At 34.1% G+C, this 20641-nt stretch overlaps 2 protein-coding genes across 5 annotated transcripts; one reads left to right on the forward strand and one right to left on the reverse strand.

Moving 5' to 3' along the window:
- Window positions 1-2324: 2324 nt before the first annotated feature.
- On the reverse strand, window positions 2325-12229 carry LOC124532861 (nucleolar protein dao-5-like). 2 transcript variants are annotated; one of them, XM_047107970.1, is made up of 13 exons: window positions 12020-12229; window positions 11727-11840; window positions 11428-11649; window positions 10855-11027; window positions 10291-10384; window positions 9674-9724; window positions 8730-8768; window positions 8040-8127; window positions 7808-7889; window positions 6668-7147; window positions 6373-6571; window positions 6021-6197; window positions 2325-5445 (listed from the first exon to the last, which is right to left on the reverse strand). In XM_047107970.1, exons 2-13 carry the CDS (start codon window positions 11830-11832, stop codon window positions 5270-5272), a joined length of 1887 nt encoding a protein of 628 aa, XP_046963926.1. In that variant the 5' UTR covers window positions 11833-11840; window positions 12020-12229; the 3' UTR covers window positions 2325-5269. The 2 variants fall into 2 exon arrangements, with proteins under 2 accessions (XP_046963926.1, XP_046963925.1); XM_047107969.1 differs by having other exon boundaries at window positions 8730-8771.
- Window positions 12230-13274: 1045 nt separating this feature from the next.
- On the forward strand, window positions 13275-19689 carry LOC124533027 (cellular tumor antigen p53). 3 transcript variants are annotated; one of them, XM_047108189.1, is made up of 7 exons: window positions 13275-13530; window positions 13919-13972; window positions 14790-14841; window positions 14996-15091; window positions 16538-16715; window positions 17116-17540; window positions 17841-19689. In XM_047108189.1, the coding sequence occupies exons 2-7, from the start codon at window positions 13938-13940 to the stop codon at window positions 18021-18023; spliced, it is 969 nt and encodes a 322-aa protein (XP_046964145.1). In that variant the 5' UTR covers window positions 13275-13530; window positions 13919-13937; the 3' UTR covers window positions 18024-19689. The 3 variants fall into 3 exon arrangements, with proteins under 3 accessions (XP_046964145.1, XP_046964146.1, XP_046964147.1); XM_047108190.1 differs by having other exon boundaries at window positions 13275-13526; XM_047108191.1 differs by lacking the exon at window positions 13275-13530 and adding an exon at window positions 13545-13799.
- Window positions 19690-20641: the final 952 nt, after the last annotated feature.

Consider the following 20641-nt stretch of genomic DNA (forward strand, 5'->3'; position numbering starts at 1 on the left):
ACGAATAGCGTCGAATGGCGTGATAGGGAGCTATTTCTATTGGTTGTATAAATCGGCAGTACTTAATCGGTTTTATTGAATTTGCCGATGCTACATTAAGTTGTGTCGTACTATACCCTACTACTTATGTACAACCAGATATTTTTATAAATCTTCGATTTAATTCAAATATTTCTGAAAATGCGATAACAATGTTTAATATCGAACTAATCACATAAAATAAATTTATGTCACTATATTAATTTACCAATCGATACATATATTATTTATCCGCTTATTGTATATAATTATATCCTTTTACCGCCCATCCACGAGTCTAGCTTTCTTCTGGCCTTCTGCCCTGCCCGTTCAAAATCCATCCACCGCCTTTTGTTTTTCTCGTGCCAGGCAGTACCAGTCGCCGCACCACGCCACGAGAGGAAGTGACGGGAGTCCCACAATACGGTGTCGATAACCGAACCAATAATTATACTAATAAATGTTATTTCAAATAAAAACGTATTTAAAAATTAAAGCCGTATAGCCTAAATATTATTATTTCAATTAAAATTTATATAAGTATATTTAAAAAATCATGACAAATGACACTCCGTTATTTCAATACTTACATTTACAAATAGCGTAGTGTATACCTGTATAGAACATGATAGAATATAGGCAATGGTGAATCAAATCAATCAATCTCAGTCTAACCAGCTGTCCAGATCTTAAGTTATTCTTACGTCAAGGTCGGGATTATTTATTAGGCAGTTCAAATGCCCATGCTCTATGCCAAACATAAGCGAAAAAAAAAATCAAAACAAGTAGGCTTTTACAAGCACTTTGAATCGTCATTTAACAATTAAGTGAAGCCAAAACCGGTTCGGAAAATAGATTCTATCGAGAAGAACCGACAAGAAACTCGGTAGTTACTCTTTTTCAACATTTAAAAAATACCATCATTTTAGTTAAGTACAATTATATATGTATGTAATGTATCCTGCCTGGAAGTCAACAGGTATTAATATCAAGATTTTTTATCATCTACAAAATCTTGTATCGAATAATATGCCTTTTTTAACAATGTATTTTTATAAACGATTTGAATTTACGAAACGGCAAAGTTAAAAAAAGCTAATACACAACATTTGACAAAAAATTATCGAGATACCATTGGTCGAGAACTTAATCTATGAGCTCGTTATCGATAAAAGTTATCGTAGTTCTGGACATGTGTTAGTATATATAAGTAGTTAAGTGTAATAGTGTTGTATAATAAATTATGATATATTAGTCATACTTACAGTAGTGAACCATATAGCAGAGTTATTAACAGATCGCTCGAAATACGTAACACTAAGGTTTATCTTTATTCACAACTAGCGCCCCGCCCCGGCTTAGCACATGTGCAATACTGATACTAAACATACTATATAATTTGTTTATTCACGACATAACATTACTAAACTTCTAAAATTACCAGTTTCTTTACTATATTGTCCATTTATTATATACATAAACATTCCCCTAAAATCACTCTATCTGTTAACAAAAACCGCTTCAAACCGTTGCAGTTTTAAAGATTTAAGCATACATAAGGATATAGGGACAAAGAAAGCGACGACTTTGTTTTATATTATGTATGATTCGATATAGGCTATATGGACCCATAACGGTAAGCAAAAACACTAGGGAGTGTACAAAAATAGGGGTAATTTATTCATAATGACCTTCTCTTGGAACCGAGATGGCCCAGTGGTTAGAACGCGTGTATCTTAACCGATGATTTCGGGTTCAAGCCCAGGCAAGCAGCACTATATGTAATTATGTGCTTAATTTGAATTTATAATTCATCTCGTGCTCGGCGATGAAGGAAAACATAATGCGGAAATCTGCATGTGTCTAATTTCATATAAATTCTGCCACGTGTTCCAAAACTTCTCATCAAAGGGAGAGGAGGGCTTAGCCCAGCAGTGGGAAATTAACGGGCTGTTACTTCTCTTGTTTGGTCTTATACGTATGATATGGCAGTAGCATTAATGGTTTAGTTTGGCATGTGAGTGTGATCAGACACAAAATATTAACTCTCATGGTTGGCAGATAAACAATTCGAACAATGGTTCATACATCATCATCATCCTTTCAGATATGAGCACTTTCCATCAGATCGACTTCAGAGTGTCAGTTTGAGGTTTTTGAAGTTAAGAGTTACAAGTGACAGGCTTTCATTCAATGCGTAGTTTCATTCAACAGTAGTCACTGAAGTCGTAGTGTTTTGAAGCAGAAATTAAATAAATATAAGTACATACTAAATGGGTATAAACAATTAAAAAGAAAACACTTTGTATCGGTGAATAGCATCTTTTCTTATTCTAATATCATATTTAAAATAATAATATATAGTTGACTAATATAAACCGACCACTATAAAAAGGCACCTATATAGTTATCGATAACTCCAAAATGACGGGCCAAGTTAAAGTGGTCGCCACTATGTATGGTAAATCAAACACGTCTAAATATCTTACAAGTACATATAGTATTTATATAATAAATCTTAGTAATATAACTTATTTATATTTACAAAATGTCTCATATATTTATGATATTGTGATTTCTATGCCAGTTTCACTTCACGACCGTACATAATATCTCTATAAAAAAATATTAATTGCAAGCAATTGTTAATCATGTTTTAGTACAGCTGCTAGGAAGGAAATATATATATTATTGTGCGCATGCGCAATACAATTTTACGATATATTTTTATCATTAATAAATGCACGTTAATTAATTCTTCTGATTAATTATAATATTTTCGGTCACATCTAGAAATATTTGAAAATAAATCAATGAATATATTTAAAGTAACAAAATAAAATATTTGTATATAAGTTTCATTATTATATCTTTCGTCGAATTAAAAAAAAAAAAGTACTATAACGTACAAAAAAGTTTTTTAGAATTTCAAAATAGTCGATGATATTTCTTTTAAATTCAGTATTGCAAATATTATTATTATTTTCTTCAAATTGTCGTCTATGGAACGCCAATGAGATTCCACGCTGTTATCACAATAATTAGATTATAAAAAAAGCGGTTATAATGTGGCATTTGAAATCGTTACAATAATAAAAACCAATCAATCAATCTTCCTACACGTTATCTTATAAAGTCACCTCCCAACCATTCAATATATCATTCAGTCATTACGGGCACATATTTACAAAGCCGAGCGTTTCTATTCGTTCTCGTTCCTGTACAAAAATAAAGGACAATACACACATCGCTTACTGAGTAATTATCATTTTTAATTATAATATTTACAATATCTAGAATAACTAATTTTAACGTCTTGGTGTTACCTTTTCATATTCACTAATATTACTCTCAATTATAATCTAGAGTATAAAATTTTTCACTCAAAATACAACATATATTCCGCTATTAAATGAAAAATCAAAAATTATATATAACCACACACTTACCGAGTTACATATAATCGTTATTGTATTACAGGCACAAATGAACGTTACCGTATGCCTTCGAAAGCAATAACTACAACTACATATAAAAATGAGCGAGGGGTTTTGTCCTACAGTTCATTCATCGTTCATTATCACTACTTTGACAACCACTGACCGCTCTCTGGGCACTCAATGCGTCTCGCTCGCACGCGCCTTGTACTCACATCGCTTTCTCTTTCGCTCTAGTACTTTCAGATTATTTGTAAATCTAATATAGATTTGACAGTTTTTTTTTTTAATAATATTAGCCGCCTTTTTCTAACCAAGCAGCAGCACTTCGTATATAGGTATACTTCCTATATAATATAATCTGTGCGTTATCTGCACAAATAAAATCTAAATAAAAAAATAAAACAGGAAACTAACCACTTCTTAATTTTGCTTAGTTATAGGAAAATTATGATAAATATGTTTTAAAATTGTGTTTACGAGAACAAATACAACAAAATACAAGTTTATATTTTAGCTCAAATATAATTTTCTTCTATTATACGATTTTTTATTTCAAGGATGATTTGTTAATTCCGATTTGTATAATGTATTACAAGTTTTTGCAAAACTATACAATTATTGCTTTTAATTTCAATAAAAAAAACTGTTTAATATAATGTAACTCTTATTCTTATGCAACTTCTAAGGAGACTAATAAAAGACTCGATTAAGACATATTTGAGCGATATTTGTGCATAGCATTGCATATCCAGTGGACGGTCAGTGTAATGGGTCGATTAAATATAATCCCCCTATATATCCTCTACATATATTATTGATATTTCAAATTACATATAAAATTAATGCAAATGAACGAATGGATTGACTTTGAATGATTTATAAAACAATAAACAATTTGGACGTTAAAACTAAATACCTTTATATAATCTATATATTAGTAAAATATAAAAGTCACGAAACATTAGACAAAGCTGCCCGATAATCCGATCACATAAACAAATCGATTTCTAGTCTTTATAATAACCTGCATTAAAGAACAATTTGCTTTGTAATCAGTCTAAATATCTACATAATGTTATATATTCAGTTTTAATCAATTGTATATAATATGATACCTATTGCAAAAACGCAATTATATAAACATCTATTATCCTTTTCATTACAAGTTGTATAAAATGTAACCAGGTCAATTTTAAACAAATTAATATCTAAATTATTGAGTAAATTTCAGCATAATGTATTGAATGTTTATCTGTTACAAGAACTGGAAAGTTTGTGTGTTAGGACGCATTAGTATAAGGAATTATGTAGGAAGGTTTTATACTTCACGGTTTAAGAAAACTGTATCAGTATTTAATTAATGAAATGTACATTTGATGTATTCATATAAAAAGGAGAAATTTTAACGGGCAGAGCATATATATGTATAGGATATTAATTCAATGTCTGTCAATTTGTACATATTTTCATAATATTGTATTCGCTTACCAGTCATACAATTCATAATGAAATGGAATAAACCGCGCTATGACTTTACTTTACTCTTTCTGATAGTAACTAGCCTACTCAATAAATACAAAACTATATTTCTGTATCGACAAGACATTAATACAACGAATCTAAAAGTCTATATCTGGCCGTTACTACTCTCATCACTTATCCCTCGTTAATTTCGACGTAGAGCTAAAATTAGTAGGAATCGAATCGGCGACCCGCCACGGGGCTCCGGCGACCTCCGTCGAAGCACTTTCTAGAGGCCGGGCGGCGAGCGGCTAGTCGGAGTCGGAGTCTAGAGGCCGGGCGGCGCGCGGCTAGTCGGAGTCGGAGTCGTCGTTGACGCTGGAGCGCAGCTTGGACAGCGTGCGGCGCGCCGCCGGGGTGCCGTCCTCCTCGTCCGACGAGATCACGATCCGCTGGCGCGGCTTCACGCCCGTCGCGCCGCGCGTCACGCGCCGCAGCCCCGCGCCGCCCTCCGAGCCCGAGCCCGCTGCACACACACACACAAGCGTTACTACCTATCTCGCGAGACACACACACACACACAAGCGTTACTACCTATCTCGCGAGACACACACACACACACAAGCGTTACTACCTATCTCGCGAGATGCATGGATACTTTTGGGTAGATTATAATCTATCGAAGTAAATTTCAGTTAAATTATAAAAACTCTAACCTAACCGAAATATTATGAAACATCGAAATTGTATATGTTTTATGTAGATTATAATCTAAATTTCAATCATATTTCACGGATCAAAATTTACAATATCACGAGATAGATTGTTATCTAACGATAATAATCTCACGGTAACATATATAAACGAGACTAACTCAAGTTGTCTATCTCATCTATCTATAAATCATTTGCTTAAAAAACTTTTGTTTAGATGGGATGTTACTTAGTAGCATATGGGCTCATACTTTATTTATCATCATCCGGCAGAGTCTTCTGTGACTTGCCACCCCGCCCGGTGACGCTGTAGAGGCCACTCTGGCCAACAGTAACAGACAATTCGAAAAAAAAAAAAAAAAACCTTTATTTTAGTGAGTGTACATACCATCAACGTCTTTGTGCTTGGCCCTTGCCTCCTTCTTTGCCATCTTCTCTTGCTCCTTCTTATCCATTTTAGCTTGTTTCAGCGCTTTACACTTCTCTATCGTCGGTTTCCCCTCGAGGCCGGCGTTCACTAGGAGCTCTAACATTTTCGCTACACGCTCCTTATTTTTTGTGCAACCTGAAAGAGCACATTGTATTAAGTTTATTAATATCACCGATTCTACACAATACTTGAATATTAATAGAACTATGTAATCTAAGATGTGTGATTTGCATAAGATTCAGAAATTCAGAAATAAATGGCTAACATTAATATTCTGTGACTATATGTGGTATCGTTTGCCGGCACTCACCGTCGACGAGCTTCTTATAATCGAAGCGTATTCCGGCCGCTTTGCAGAATTTTCTCATATCAGTTATACCAGGCTGACGCAGCTCCGGCGGCACGGGCGGCCGGCCCCGACGGCCGGTACCCGTGCCGGACCCGGCCGGGCGCGGACTACTGTTCTTGGAACCCTTCGGCCGACCCGGACCGCGTTTCAACGGCATGTCCTGCAAACATAGAGAGGAGGAAGGTGATGATTGAAAGACAAAGAGAGGGAAAAAGGAAATAGTGCTCGGGGCCGCCTGGTGGGGGGGGGCACTCACGTCGTCGCTGTCGTCGTCGTCGCTGTCGTCGTCGTCGTCGTCGTCGCTGGAGGAGTCGACGGTGGTGACGTCAGCGGTGACGTCATTGTGCGGCGCGCGCGCCAGCTGCCGCGCGGCCACCAGCTTGGCGGCGGCCGCCTTCTGCGCCGCCAGCTGCGCCGCCTGCACGGCCAGCCGCTCGCGCTCCGCGTTCGCGTCGTAGTAGTTGTACAGCACGGACAGCGGCACGGGCACGTCGCCGAAGTACACCTCGTTGGGGATGTGCGACGAGTCGAGGCAGTCGTCGCTCCAGCGCCTGCGGAACTGGATGCCCGAGAAGTCCTTGCGGAACGGCCGGATGGCGTACTGGTAGCCGGGCGCGCGCGGGCGCCCCACGGCGGCGGGCCGGGGCGCCGGCGCCGGCCCGCGCGCCGGGGCGGCCGCCGGCGCCGGCGCCTTCGGCTTGTTGGTGGAACCCTTCGGCCGCCCGCGCTTCTTGGGCTGCGGACAAGGCGACCATGAGAACTCGCTCCCACTCTTACACACATATAGATAGCGCACGAGTTGAATGCAGAGCTCAGGAATTCGATAGTGCTGTGACCTAATTATAATTGATGACCAAAATACTCATTATATTGTGAGTAATTAATATCGATAATTTTACTAGGTTAGCATAATGAAAAAAAGGCAAAATAATACTGATCATACATTTTTATTAATTGCTTTTAGATTGATTAATTTTGATTTTGATTAATTTTTTATTGACTGCATTCAACTCGTGCGCTATCTATATATATTATGGTCATATTTTGACGACCTCCATGGTCGAGTGGTGTGTACACCGGTTTTCATGGGTACGCCACTCTGAGGTCCCGGGTTCGATTCCCGGTCGAGTCGATGTAGATTACCATTAGTTTTCTACGTTGTCTTGGGTCTGGGTGTTTGTGGTACCGTCGTTACTTCTGATTTTCCATAACACAAGTGCTTAAGCTACTTACATTGAGATCAGAGTAATGTATGTGATGTTGTCTCATATTTATTTATTTATATTGTTAATCATTTTACAGATTACATCAATGTAAAATACGTCTTTCGAACTACTTCATTGTTTTCCATTCATATATTAAATGTTTCGGATAGAACTTGAACTCAACAACTCACCTCAAGGCCGGGCGTAATTTTTCCAGGAGTCATACCGGACTTCGCGCTCTCAGGACTACTGAACGGTTTTCTATCCTCTTCGCTAAAAAAACAATTATATATTGATATTTCTGTTTTTAGTGTCAGAATTATTTATCAAATTATTTACAAACAAAAAAGATAACATTCGTTTATTGGTTATCTCTAATCTTGCCTCAAAAGTCCTACGTCAAAATTTTAAACAAAAAAGTACCTTTTATCTGAAGGTGTTACTGACGAAAGTGAATCGTTGGGGCGTATGTCTTTCGATATATCTGAAAGACCGTCTGGTTTTCCTGGTTCTGTAAAAAAAAGTCCATGTTAAACATTTTGAAATATACTTGTAATCACACAACGTTAGTGGCACCATCAAACTACCAGTTAGTAGGACAGTTGAACCAGGTAGACGTGAGTGGTACCCGAACGGTAAATACAAGAACAACAGTCTGTAAATTCCCACTGCTGGGCTAAAGGCCTCCTCTCCCTTTGAGGAAAGGCTTTGGAACATATTCGACCACGCTGTTCCAATGCGGGTTGTTGGAATACAAATGTGGCAGAATTTCTATGAAATTTGTCACATGCAGGTTTCCACACGATGTTTTCCTTCACCGCTGAGCTCGAGATGAATTAATTAAGCACATGAATCAGCAGTGTTTGCCTGGGTTTGAACCCGCAATCATCGGTTAAGATGCACGCGTTCTAACCACTGGGTCATCTCGATTCTTCGAACGGTAAATGAAAGTCAATAAAAATTATTGGAATTAATTTGTCCTTTTCTGCAAACCTGTCAGTTTCATGCAAAGTTTCATAATGTCATTAAGACTTGAAAGCTTAACAAGCAAAACTCATTTTTAAAATATTCTTATTCATAGAATCAATTAGGATGTCTACGCATTGTTCTTACCTATTGGTTTGTCAACATCTAGCCGGCCTGTTTGTATGTCTTCTGAAACAAATACATATTAATAAATTTCATATATTTCAATTAAATATATATTACAAGATATTTATCAGACAAATAAACAATTGATGTGTAATCCGCTTGACATCAATCAAATCTTGAATATGGTATTATGACATATTCATGGATATTATGGGATGTGTCAAAAATTACCATTTCAATCGTCGATAAAGTTGTCGTTGGAATTGGGAGTAATTATGTGGATTTAGGACTAAATCGACAACTGTTTTTTTATTTACTTCACTGATGTTACAAGACCCGCAAATTGGCCACCAAGTTGTATATGATCTACAACTTATGTTTCATTTCTGATGGTGTAGAGTTTGGAACAGAAACGCTATTTCTGGAGAGGATTTATATTTAAGGTAGACGGAACATGCTGCCCTCACAGTCCTCATTCTCCCATTGTTTTCAGGTTTTAAACATTGATAACAAATTAAATAAAAAAATTAAAATTACTTCTGCTTTTTTTTGCTGACGGTAGTCAAAAAAAATATATACTTCGCGCAATTTTTAAGTGTCCACCACACGTAAAGACAGGCTTACATTACATAAAGCCCAATAATAAACAATGTATACAATTTGTTATATCAATCTTTACACAGTTGCTTAAGTAGAATTCAAAACACTTTCGCTCTGTACAACTATAATAACAATTCTCAATCGAAGGACGGTTAGCAAAAAAATTCTTAACACAAACTTTCCTATTCATATGTACAAAAATCGCGGGACTTGGGGTTAGTGTGTAATAACATATGTGTCTTATATGTGTGTGTTATGTGTTATGTTGTTTGTTCATAACTGACAGAGGGATCACTATTAATAACTTAATAATTATTAATAACTTTTTTAGAGATAAAAAACCCTTAACAACGATTACGACGTACCTTTAGGTTGTTCTAGAGATTTTCCAATATCCAGAGGCTTTATTGTCGCATCTGAAATTTACAATAAATATATAATATATTAATAAAGTATTGTAATTATAATTTGTCAGTTAAACTTTATTTAGTGTATTACAATCAAGAGTAACTCAAAATTAAATTGATCAAAATTGGGAGTATTTAATTTTGGCGATGAACAAAAACTTACTGTAGTGTATAATATATCAGAGCTACTAGTAAATAGCATGCAATAAATATGGTTTATATTGATAATAAAAACCACTGATGTTATATAGCTTTTTGGAGAAGTAAACAGTATGACATATACAGGCCTTTAGACTTATTTGTTGAAATTATTTCTAATGTCATTAACAATCAACCCAATGGGAGTTACTAGTCACTTTGACTACTGCTATCCCCAGTGGTAGCTGTGATTGCAGGGTGATGTTATATACTACATAAATGACTTGTAAACAAAATTAAAAATTCAATTTTTTCAATCAGATAAAGCAGCGGACTCCAAATTAAGTTAATTTGTAATAAATCTGATTTTAAACTTTACTATAGTAAAAAAAATATATATATAAAAATTGCTAGAATTATTGTAAAAAATGTCTCACCCCGAGGTTTATCAATTTCAGGTCTGTGTGCCAGGTCGTCTGGTTTAAATATATCTGTCTTGATCTTAATTTTTGGCTGTTCTAGATCACTTGCCTGAAAAAGTTTCATATATTTTATACAATATATTAACATAAATATTTTTACTAATAAGAAAAGTAATATCTTTGAATACTACTTATTGTATATACAAGAAGAAATACTGCAATATAATTTTAATTAATAAATAAATAATAAATAAATATGAGACAACATCACATACATTACTCTGATCCCAATGTAAGTAGCTGAAGCACTTGTGTTATGGAAATCAGAAGTAACGACGGTACCACAAACACCCAGACCCAAGACAACATAGAAAACTAATGGTAATCTACATCGACTCGGCCGGGAATCGAACCCGGGACCTCAGAGTGGCGTACCCATGAAAACTGGTGTACACACCACTCGACCATGGAGGTCGTCAAAATATTAATAAAATATAATTAATTTTAAGCTTGCTACAGTTTTTATTTATATAGACAATCATAACATATACTTTACGAGAGTAAATAACTTAAACGTACCATCATTTCAGCTTCTGGGTGAGGTCGTTTCTGTATGTCGGATGGTTCCAGTTTGATTTCTGGCTTAAGGTGTTTGATATCGAGTGGCTTTTGGGTATCAAGTGGAGGTAAGAGATGTGGCTGAGGCGGCCATGTCGGTTTGTGTACACCAACATCGGCACCATACCCTTGGACTGAAATATTTAAAATGGATTTATATACATGCAGTACTAGTTAGTGTTTTTATCTTTATAAGGGATCTCGTAGACAAGTTTATAATACACTTTTCGATTATTTTTTAAAAATATAAAAAATCTGTTCTAGTTATTTCTTACAATTTTAGATTCCTATAAGTATAAGAAATAAAATCTATGGCGTATTTATGATACAAAACTATTATGTTTTGTATATAGGTGAATAAGGAAATAGAAAAAAAGGAAATCATTTCATTTTTTTTCTGTTTCTTTTTTATAATATTTATATAAATAAATATTACTTTACTTATATACATAACCTCGGCATAAATATTGCACTAATTTGTCAACAGTAAATTTTATGTAAACAAAGATTTTTATTTTCTTAGTAGAAAATTACCCATATGTGATTGTGCCATATGAAGCTGTGCCTGGGTCGGTTGTTGTGGCGGGAAACTCTGATGATGCGCATAATTTTGGTGTGCTGGCGGCGCGTACGACAGGTTTTGTGGAGCATAGCCCCCCGGGGGCGGAGGCCCATACGCGGCAAACGCTTCTGGCGGCGGGTAATGCGTATTGTACGCACCGGCATACGGCTGGTAAGGTATTTGGTGACCATTATCTACAACAATATAGAACAATGTAAGTTTGTACAACTAGACGCTTTTCCCGCGAAAAAAACACTTCATAACAACTTACCTATATAATTAAGCGGCAATCCATTTCCTTGGACAACGCCGTGTCCCGGTTCACCCTCCATCCGCAACCGCTTTTGATTCATTGCCCTTTCCGCCTCATAGTTCATCTTGGTCACTAAAATAACAATGCTTTTATAAACGCACCATTCGTAACTGCCAAAACATACGTTTTCACATCGACATAACAACAAAATAAGGTCTAATAAACTGTTTCGTGTTAAATATGACAGACGCCAACCGGACGCTAGCAATATATACAGGTTATATGCTCAGCAAAAGCAAACATAAGCGTACCTTTGTTGGACACTGATTGTTATTGATTTTAGTTAATAGAATCACTTGAAGCTTTCTTTGTAATGTATTGGTTCATAATAAAGCACAATATTGAGTCAAAATAACTGTTGCATACAAAATATGCACTAAATTATCTGTTAGGTGACAGTAAAATTAGAAAAAAACACAAGTGAAGCGGAGTTCGTATATTTTTTTCTTTCCAACTTTTTTTATTGTGGTAATACTATACTATATGGAGTACAATAGTGAGATACACAATAAAGTGATGTACAATAAAAAATATTATGTAACGATATAAAAAAAATATTTTTCTTTACTTTATTTTAACTTACATAATTTTGTAATATTCAAGTTTACATATGCATTTATGAGTTTGTTATTTTTTGTGAAAAAGTCTGAGTGACTTCAAATGTTTTGCATAAGGAAAACGCTTAAATCAGTTTATTAGAATCCCTAAATCCAGAATATCTATGAAAAAATCACTGATGATAAAACTTCATCATAATTACTGTACAATTTTCCTAAATATTAATATAAGTAAAACGTTACAACCCATTTTGCAAAACTTATTTTATACCTACCAACCTTAAGTGAAAAGTCGTTGTTTTTTGTGGATATTAAATGTATTTTAAATTTTAATAATAAAAAATCGTAATCATAAAAGTCTATAATTATAATAGTTAAAAAATTTAAAAATTCTGTCAACGGCATGTTTTATTTCAAAATAAAAGCAAAAAACGAAGTAATCATTTTTTATCCTTATATTCCAGAAAAAGCTTAACCGAATTAAACCCAAGAGAAATAAAATTGTAACATAAGATATCGAGAACCATTGTTCAAGTTCAGAAATAGAAGAACGTATATAAAATTTTTGAGATTATGTTTTTGACTTAAAGTAAGTTAAGAAAAAGAAAATAATACAAACAAATCCCACCATTGCTGATTTAGGAGAATATGTCACATATTATTAACAAGAATTGCTATCTTCTTTTGTACTGTTAATAGTTCTCGCATGTTTTTGTCGATAATATGACAGGTAAGAGACACTGAAACATTGTTACCGCAATTTGATCATAGGTAAACATAATTTTTATATTATCTCTGCAAAGACAGTCTTGAATCTAGTTTTATTACGATTAGATTGATTATATTTTATTATTTTGTGGAAAATTATAATTTAACTCGTACTGTTCATGATGCCGAATATAGTTTTTGAAATAGCAACATTACTCTTTAGTTTTTGAATTATAATTTGTATTTTTAACAAACTATCTGTGCTCTTCTGCGTCGGTCGACTTGTTTTCACTAACTCCTATTTTGCTATTTTTAATTTACCGACTTATCGTTTGGCGTTTACGTTTAGTTTATATTTATAATGATCTGTTGAGCCGGTGGCCATTGTGTTTTAATTTGACATGAGTTTCTCTTATTTTTAAGTTAACATTTAAGTTTTCGTCTAAGTTGTTGTGAATTCAAATTGAAGTTTATAAACAGTTATTATTGTATTGTAGGTAAATATTTATTACAATTAATTTGCACGTGTTATAAACCTCTCAAACAAGCTTGTCAATTTCACAATATTAGTTTCGTACAGTAGAAAAGTGAACGCTATATGTTTTATTATAAAATAAGTTGCAAGGAACTTTGATAATATTAAATTTATTTACGTACACAATGAAAATAGGTGTTAACTCAAATTAAAACTAAATCTAGTTTAATTATGATTTCAAATGTATATTCACATTTCCGTAATATATTGTGAAAAATCAGTTAATATACAGTACTGTCGATTTTATTTAAATTATTTTATAAAATTCAAATTGTTGTAGAAAAGAAAAACTAAAACACAAAAACATTAAATTTAATTAATGAAGCTAATAGTAAACATATTCTTTTCAGATAAGTGCTTTTAACCAAAATGATGGATGACAGTATTCCTTCATCCATTATCTTGTAAGTATTTTTTTTTTAATTTGTAGACCACATTTTATTTCTTTCAGCTATTAACAGTGTGTCTAATTGCAGAATGAGAATTTGTTATTTATACTATTATTGTAATTAGTTTGAAAGATTTCAAAAGCATTCTAGGTACATGAATATAATCTATAAATATATGTCTATATATCATATTATAGTAATATTATTACTGTTATGAATATTATAATTAATTCAATTGTTTTAGATAAGATTAGCTTCATCTTACTTTTTATAACATATTACTAAGAATTGGGAGTTGTATTGTAGTAGGAGTCATATAATTACCCAAATAAATAGACTATTTTCGTAATATACAGTTGAACCTACAAACATAATATTAATTGGAAACAGATTTTTCAGTGATGAGGGTTTGTGTAGGCTGTTTTATGTGGCTACAACAAAGTTGCTACTTACTTACTCCATTGCTTAATATAAATATTTCTGCTTTCTGTGTTGCAGAGTAAGTAAGCCACTATACTAGACATAATAATTTATAATGCAAGGTCTATTTTTTATTACTTGCATTAGCAGTGACCAGGAGGAACATTTTCTTATCTGCTTTCTTAATTTCATAAATGTTAATTAATCTTTTTGAGTCCTGAAACATATTCAGTTAATTAATCATAAATGTAATTAGAAATATATATAAATACAGTAACTAGTTTTAGTTCATATTTGTATATATATATTTAAGCATTCAATGTTGTTAATTCTTATGTTAATAAATTATTAGAAATATTAGTTTTCTTTCAATGTTTTTATATTGTTATTTATTTGTTTGTTATTGTTTCAGAGACGATATCCACAACAATAGTTTATTTGGCGATGTTGTGGATATACTACCTGTAAGTACATATTGTTTCATAATACATGCACCTAAAATCTTTCTATAGTATAGAAATCATTCTTTAATATAATATAATAAACACTTCCTTACATTTTGTGAGAACTTGTATATTACTGTTTCATACAAATTATGTTTTTTATTTTTTATTTTAGACGCCAACTGGACCACCTGATAGGACAGTTTTTAATGGAATTTATAATTTCGTTGTTGAAATTGATGGATCAAATACCCAAAAACAGAAATACTTGGTGAGTAGAAATGTTGCAGATATCATTAATAATTTTATATAATAAGAATCTATTATTGTTTTACTTTAATAAATATATATGTATATGCATATTACTCGCCCCAAGATTTTTGAATGATAAAAGAGATTGAGTTAGTACCTACTTGTCTTTATTTAAATTGTATTGTACTTTTGATTTATGTGATTTTATTATGTAAAATAATAAGTGTTTGCCAACTTTTTTTATTGATACAAATCATATTATCTTTATCTAAATGATCTTTAATTATTCTCAGTAGAAATGGTAGGAGATTTATATTTTATTCAATACTGAAAAAGATGACAGTTTAAAAATACTGTACTAAAATGTACAAACTTCCAAATATGTGGATAAAGAGTTCTCTGATCTAATGTTAAACTGATTTTTTTATACTATTTCAGTTGAAACATTCTTAAATGAACAGTCAACCTACGGATGAGAATAAATTGTAATGTAGGTGGGCAAATTACTATTAAGCCTAGTCATCCTATCCTCTAATAGAACATTAATCATCGTACTGCTATCATTTAGCACACTGCTGGGCAAAGTCTTGTCAAAAAAACTGTAATTTATAATTTCTTGTGACTAGTACATCACATTTTTCATTAATAACATCCTATTATGATTTTTTATTATGTATAATGTTTTGTAATCAAATATGTTTATGTTCATATATGATAATCGTTGTGTATGCACTTAAATCTTAATTTTATAGCCTAAAATAGATAAATGTTAGATTCATGTATTTCATTTTACTAATAACTCAGCCGCTAAGAATTTATGATTAATATATCTTTATTTATAATGCAACACTATTACACTTAATTACTACTTATATGCACTGTCATTTTACTTCCAAAATTCCGATCACGGTTTTCTCAACATCCAAAGTGCCCTTTCATCGTTAATCCATAGTGAATAGCATAGGCTAATCAACTTATAAGTTATTGTTTATTTGTCTTTTGTTCTATTATGGTTGGAATAGAGTTTATATAGCTGTTTTACACATTTCCCCTATTGCATGTTGGATGAATTGTATATTATTCTTATGGCAGAGTTAGGCAAACCTTATATTAATATATTCCAATCCTAGTATATAGACTGGTCTAAAAACCAGTCACTAGCTTTATGAGTGAAATAGTGTTGTATTATAAATAAAAATTCCACAACTTTAAATAGTGTACAAGATAGTTAAGCTATGAGCAAATTACATGGAATACATAAATCTAAAGTTTTTATATCTTTATTTCTTTAATAACGTCTCGATATTTCAAGGTCATCTTTGGTTATGTACCCTTAACTCTTGGCCTAACGCTTTTTTTTACAGTAAGCACGTAAATGTCCGGTAGATCAAAAGTATCAAGTGTCAGCACTATACAGTAATACAGCAACCACTTGGCATGTTACAGTAATTGTTTCTCGTTTCAGTACTCCCATCGACTGAATCGGATATACGTGAACATGGAGTGCAATTTCTCGGTGAATTTCAAATGGGACACGAATGAGCCGATGTACGTGCGCGCCACCACCGTGTTCTCGGAGCCCGCGCAGGCGCAGAAGAGGGTCGAGCGCTGCATACAGCACTCGCACGACTCCTACAACACGCGTGAGTCCCGGCCGACACTTCTTCTTCTTGCTCGCAGTCGGGGGCACCTTCCACGATTTACTTCTTTACTAAATTTATATACAACAACAACAGCCTGTAAATTCCCACTGCTGGGCTAAAGGCCTCCCCTCCCTTTGAGGAGAAGGTTTGGAACTTCCACCACGCTGTTCCAATGCGGGTCGGTGGAATACACATGTGGCAGAATTTCTATGAAATATGTCACATGCAGGTTTCCTCACGATGTTTTCCTTCACCGCTGTGCACGAGATGAATTATAAAGACAAATTAAGCTCATGAATCAGCGGTGCTTGCCTGGCTTTGAACCCGCGATCATCGGTTAAGATGCACGCGTTCCAACCACTGGGCCATCTCGATATGCAAAATAAATGCGCGCCCGCAGTGCACCGGCTGGAGCCTCACGTGGTGAAGAACGTTCTTCGCTCGGCGCGCGCGGCGGGCGGCACGGGCGTGTACTACTGCGGCGACGTGGCCAGCGCCGACTCGTGGTACTCCGTGCTCGTCGCCTTCCCCGCGCCCGCCTCGCACGCCTTCCAGTTCGTCTGCAAGAACAGCTGCTCGTCGGGCATCAACCGCCGCCCCATCGACCTCATCTTCACGCTCGAGGACTGCGCGGGCGGCGTGTTCGGGCGGCACGTGGTGGGCGCGCGCGTGTGCTCGTGCCCGCGACGCGACATGCTCGCCGACGAGAGGCAGGCGGGCGCCAAGCGACGCGCCGCGCCCGCCCCCGCGCCCGCCCCCCCGCCGCCCGCCAAGCGCCTGCTGCGCGAGCGCGCCGACGAGGACGCCGTCGTCACGCTGCCCGAGGTGCGCTAAACAGGGTATCATTTAATGCGTTGACGTCGCGGACACATTATATATGTCATGTCATGTCATGCGTAAGGTTCCAGACACCGTTAGATTACAATCTATCTCTTGAGATTGTAAACTATCGAAATATTGTGATCTGTGAAATATGACTGAAATTTAGATTATAATCTCGTGCAATTGTAAAATGTCGAAAAATTGTGAACGTTTATACCTCTTACAATAAAACATACAATTTAGATATGGTGAACATTGTCTTTAGGTGTAAAATTTAAAGTTGAAAAATAATATATTTTCCAGATGAAAATTTACGGTTTGAGGACGGCGTCGGCCGGTATTAAAGTGATGCTTGAAATGATGGAACATTTGAAGGCGATCAAAAGCAGCGTGCAGCAACCTGTGGACGAGCTCAATAAAACAATAAATGACCTTAAAACAATCAAAGACAACATAAAGTCTATTAAAAAAGAAAATGAACAGTGAGTTATTTTAAGTTTAAAATAAGAACATATTTTTAAAGCTATATTTTTTACAAATTTATTCATAAGTAGTTTTTTAACTAAACACCGTGCGTGGTGATTCAGTATGACGCTGTCAATGGTACATGTTGACGGTTGGCAGCACAATGACAGTGGCTCAAAGGGCTTGAAAGCTTAAATCTGATCTGCACTATGACAAGATATAATTACATATATGCTTTAATGTAATCTATGTATGTTATATCTCATAGTAAAGATTGATTGGCCTTTGCTCGTTAGGGTTCGTTCATCGTTTATTTCATGAGATTGATATACATGTCAGGTTGATCAATCCGGTGTTCGTTCGTTGTGTTCACAGATGTAGGCTATTCTTCGATGGTAAATAGAGAAAGATAGATACTTCCGTTTATAATATTTCTATTCCAAATATGGGATAATAAAGCTCTGTTATATTATACACTAAACAGTAAACACAACACTAGTTATATTTCCAATATTTTAGTTTGTTGATATTCAAAATAATAAACAAGGAGTCATGTGTTTCAAGGTCATAGTTTTGTATCTAACTTGACTCCAGCCATTGGAGTCAGCTTTAGCAATACATCATCGCAATTTGCAAGAATACTTGCTTCATACATTCCGATTGTTCTTGATTTATTTGCTATTAAGTTTTCGAATTGGTGTTTAATAACTTATCGTTATTATTGTTTTAGATATAATATATGATTTGATGTGGAATCATGGAAAAATCTTGCAATAGAATCTTTTGTGCCATTTTATTTTTTGGTAGAATTCTTATTTTGAAATTACGTCAACATTCGGCTTAACTTGGGAAGCCGAATATATTCATATATTGTATATATTTAGATATATTATTGATATTTGGTATATAAAAAAATTAGGCAATTCCGTTCAGAATTATGTCATTTTGTTCTGTTTTGCTGACCATCTTTCCCAAAAGGAATACAATTGAATCTTTTATTCTTATCGAATTGTGACCATGTTCGTGTATTGTCTTTAATCAGATCGTCCACCGAGCTTCTTCTTGAATAGATATTAAATTTTGGATCGAAAGCATCAAATCAAAATGTCAAGTACATTTAAATTTAAGTATTAGTTTCTTAAACATCATTGATATTGCGTGCTATTTGGACTGTGTTGCCGCGACAATGGATATCATATTTGATAATGCGACTTTAAATAATTGCCAGCTGCAAAAAAGCTTCATGTTTTTTTTTAAATATCAATTAAGGACAAATGATAACTTGAAATTTATCATAAAGTTACATTGAATTTAAATTTGGAATCCACAGTCAAATGCAATAATTAAAAATGGCCAGTATAGAAAACGCAATTTCAATAGTAAAGTTCGAATAACATATGTTGTTCGAATGTTTTCCCGCCTATTTTACATATAATATAAGGAATACATAAGTAGGTTGAATAATTTGTTCGACTAACGAATAACTTCGGCGATAAACTCAGACCGATTAGTAGATAGATTCGATTTATATTAGTAAAGCATTCATTTGACTATCCTGTTGCCTCTTTATATATGCCACTTCATTCTCTTAAAGAATGCAACTTATCGAAATCGTTCATTAAGATAATATGACCATTCAGAAATCTTTTGTTTAAAAAAAAATCAATGGATACTATGTTCAGAAACCAGTTTTACAAGCGAAACCAATGATGTTCTAGTAAACAGATATGTCATTAACTCGCAAAAAGTGAAGACTAGAAAACGTCCTAATTGGGACGTTTGCCTTTAGTCGTTTTACGTAGTAATACGTTATAATACATCATAATTATGTAATAATACGTTTTACGTAATTAAAACATCTAGTTATCCCCTTTACTTATTGTTTTTATCAAGCTATCCTTTTTATTTGTAACGAGATGTAAAATAAACGGTTTTTCTGTTGTTTAGTATGGGTATAACATATCTGTTTATTAGAATATCATTGAGCGAAACCCATAGTGAAAGTTAGATAAAAATCATCAAAGGTATTAATGTTCTTCTATGGAAGGAGGTATGTTATTATAGAAGACTAGTGAAGTCTAGTGAGTACATTTTCAAACAATAACCAGTGCCTATGCTAAGAAAATTTATATTCAACTAAATATAAATGTTAAGCTGAAATATTTTATCCATTTCTATCATATTTGATTTTACGTTTGAATTAACAAGACAGCATTATTTCTAATCACTCCACAAATATAATGTATAGACATACTTATATGTATAGTCTAGTAATAGATAAGTATATGTTTGCAACTGTTACCTGTTAGTAGTCATATCTATTTACTACTTAATTTTATAAATAAAAACATTTTGGTTCCAAATAATATGTCTATGAGATTCCATTCAGAAATTACAACTCTTGTTATATGGGTAGTAAGGCATTTGTGAATATTTCATACCAGTGTTTCGATAAAATGTTGTAAACTTCCATCAGAAATTTGTATTCTAAGCTGAATGAATAGTTTTTGATAATAATATGACTGATATTGAGTGCTAATAAAATACGAGTTTCGGTGCTTTTTTATGATACAAATGTGTCCAATAGAATTTATGTCAATATTGAGAATTGTATTTACACAAGCTTCTATTTAAATACT

The sequence above is a fragment of the Vanessa cardui genome, chromosome 10 (genome assembly GCF_905220365.1).
Source record: "Vanessa cardui chromosome 10, ilVanCard2.1, whole genome shotgun sequence".
NCBI lineage: Eukaryota > Metazoa > Arthropoda > Insecta > Lepidoptera > Nymphalidae > Vanessa > Vanessa cardui.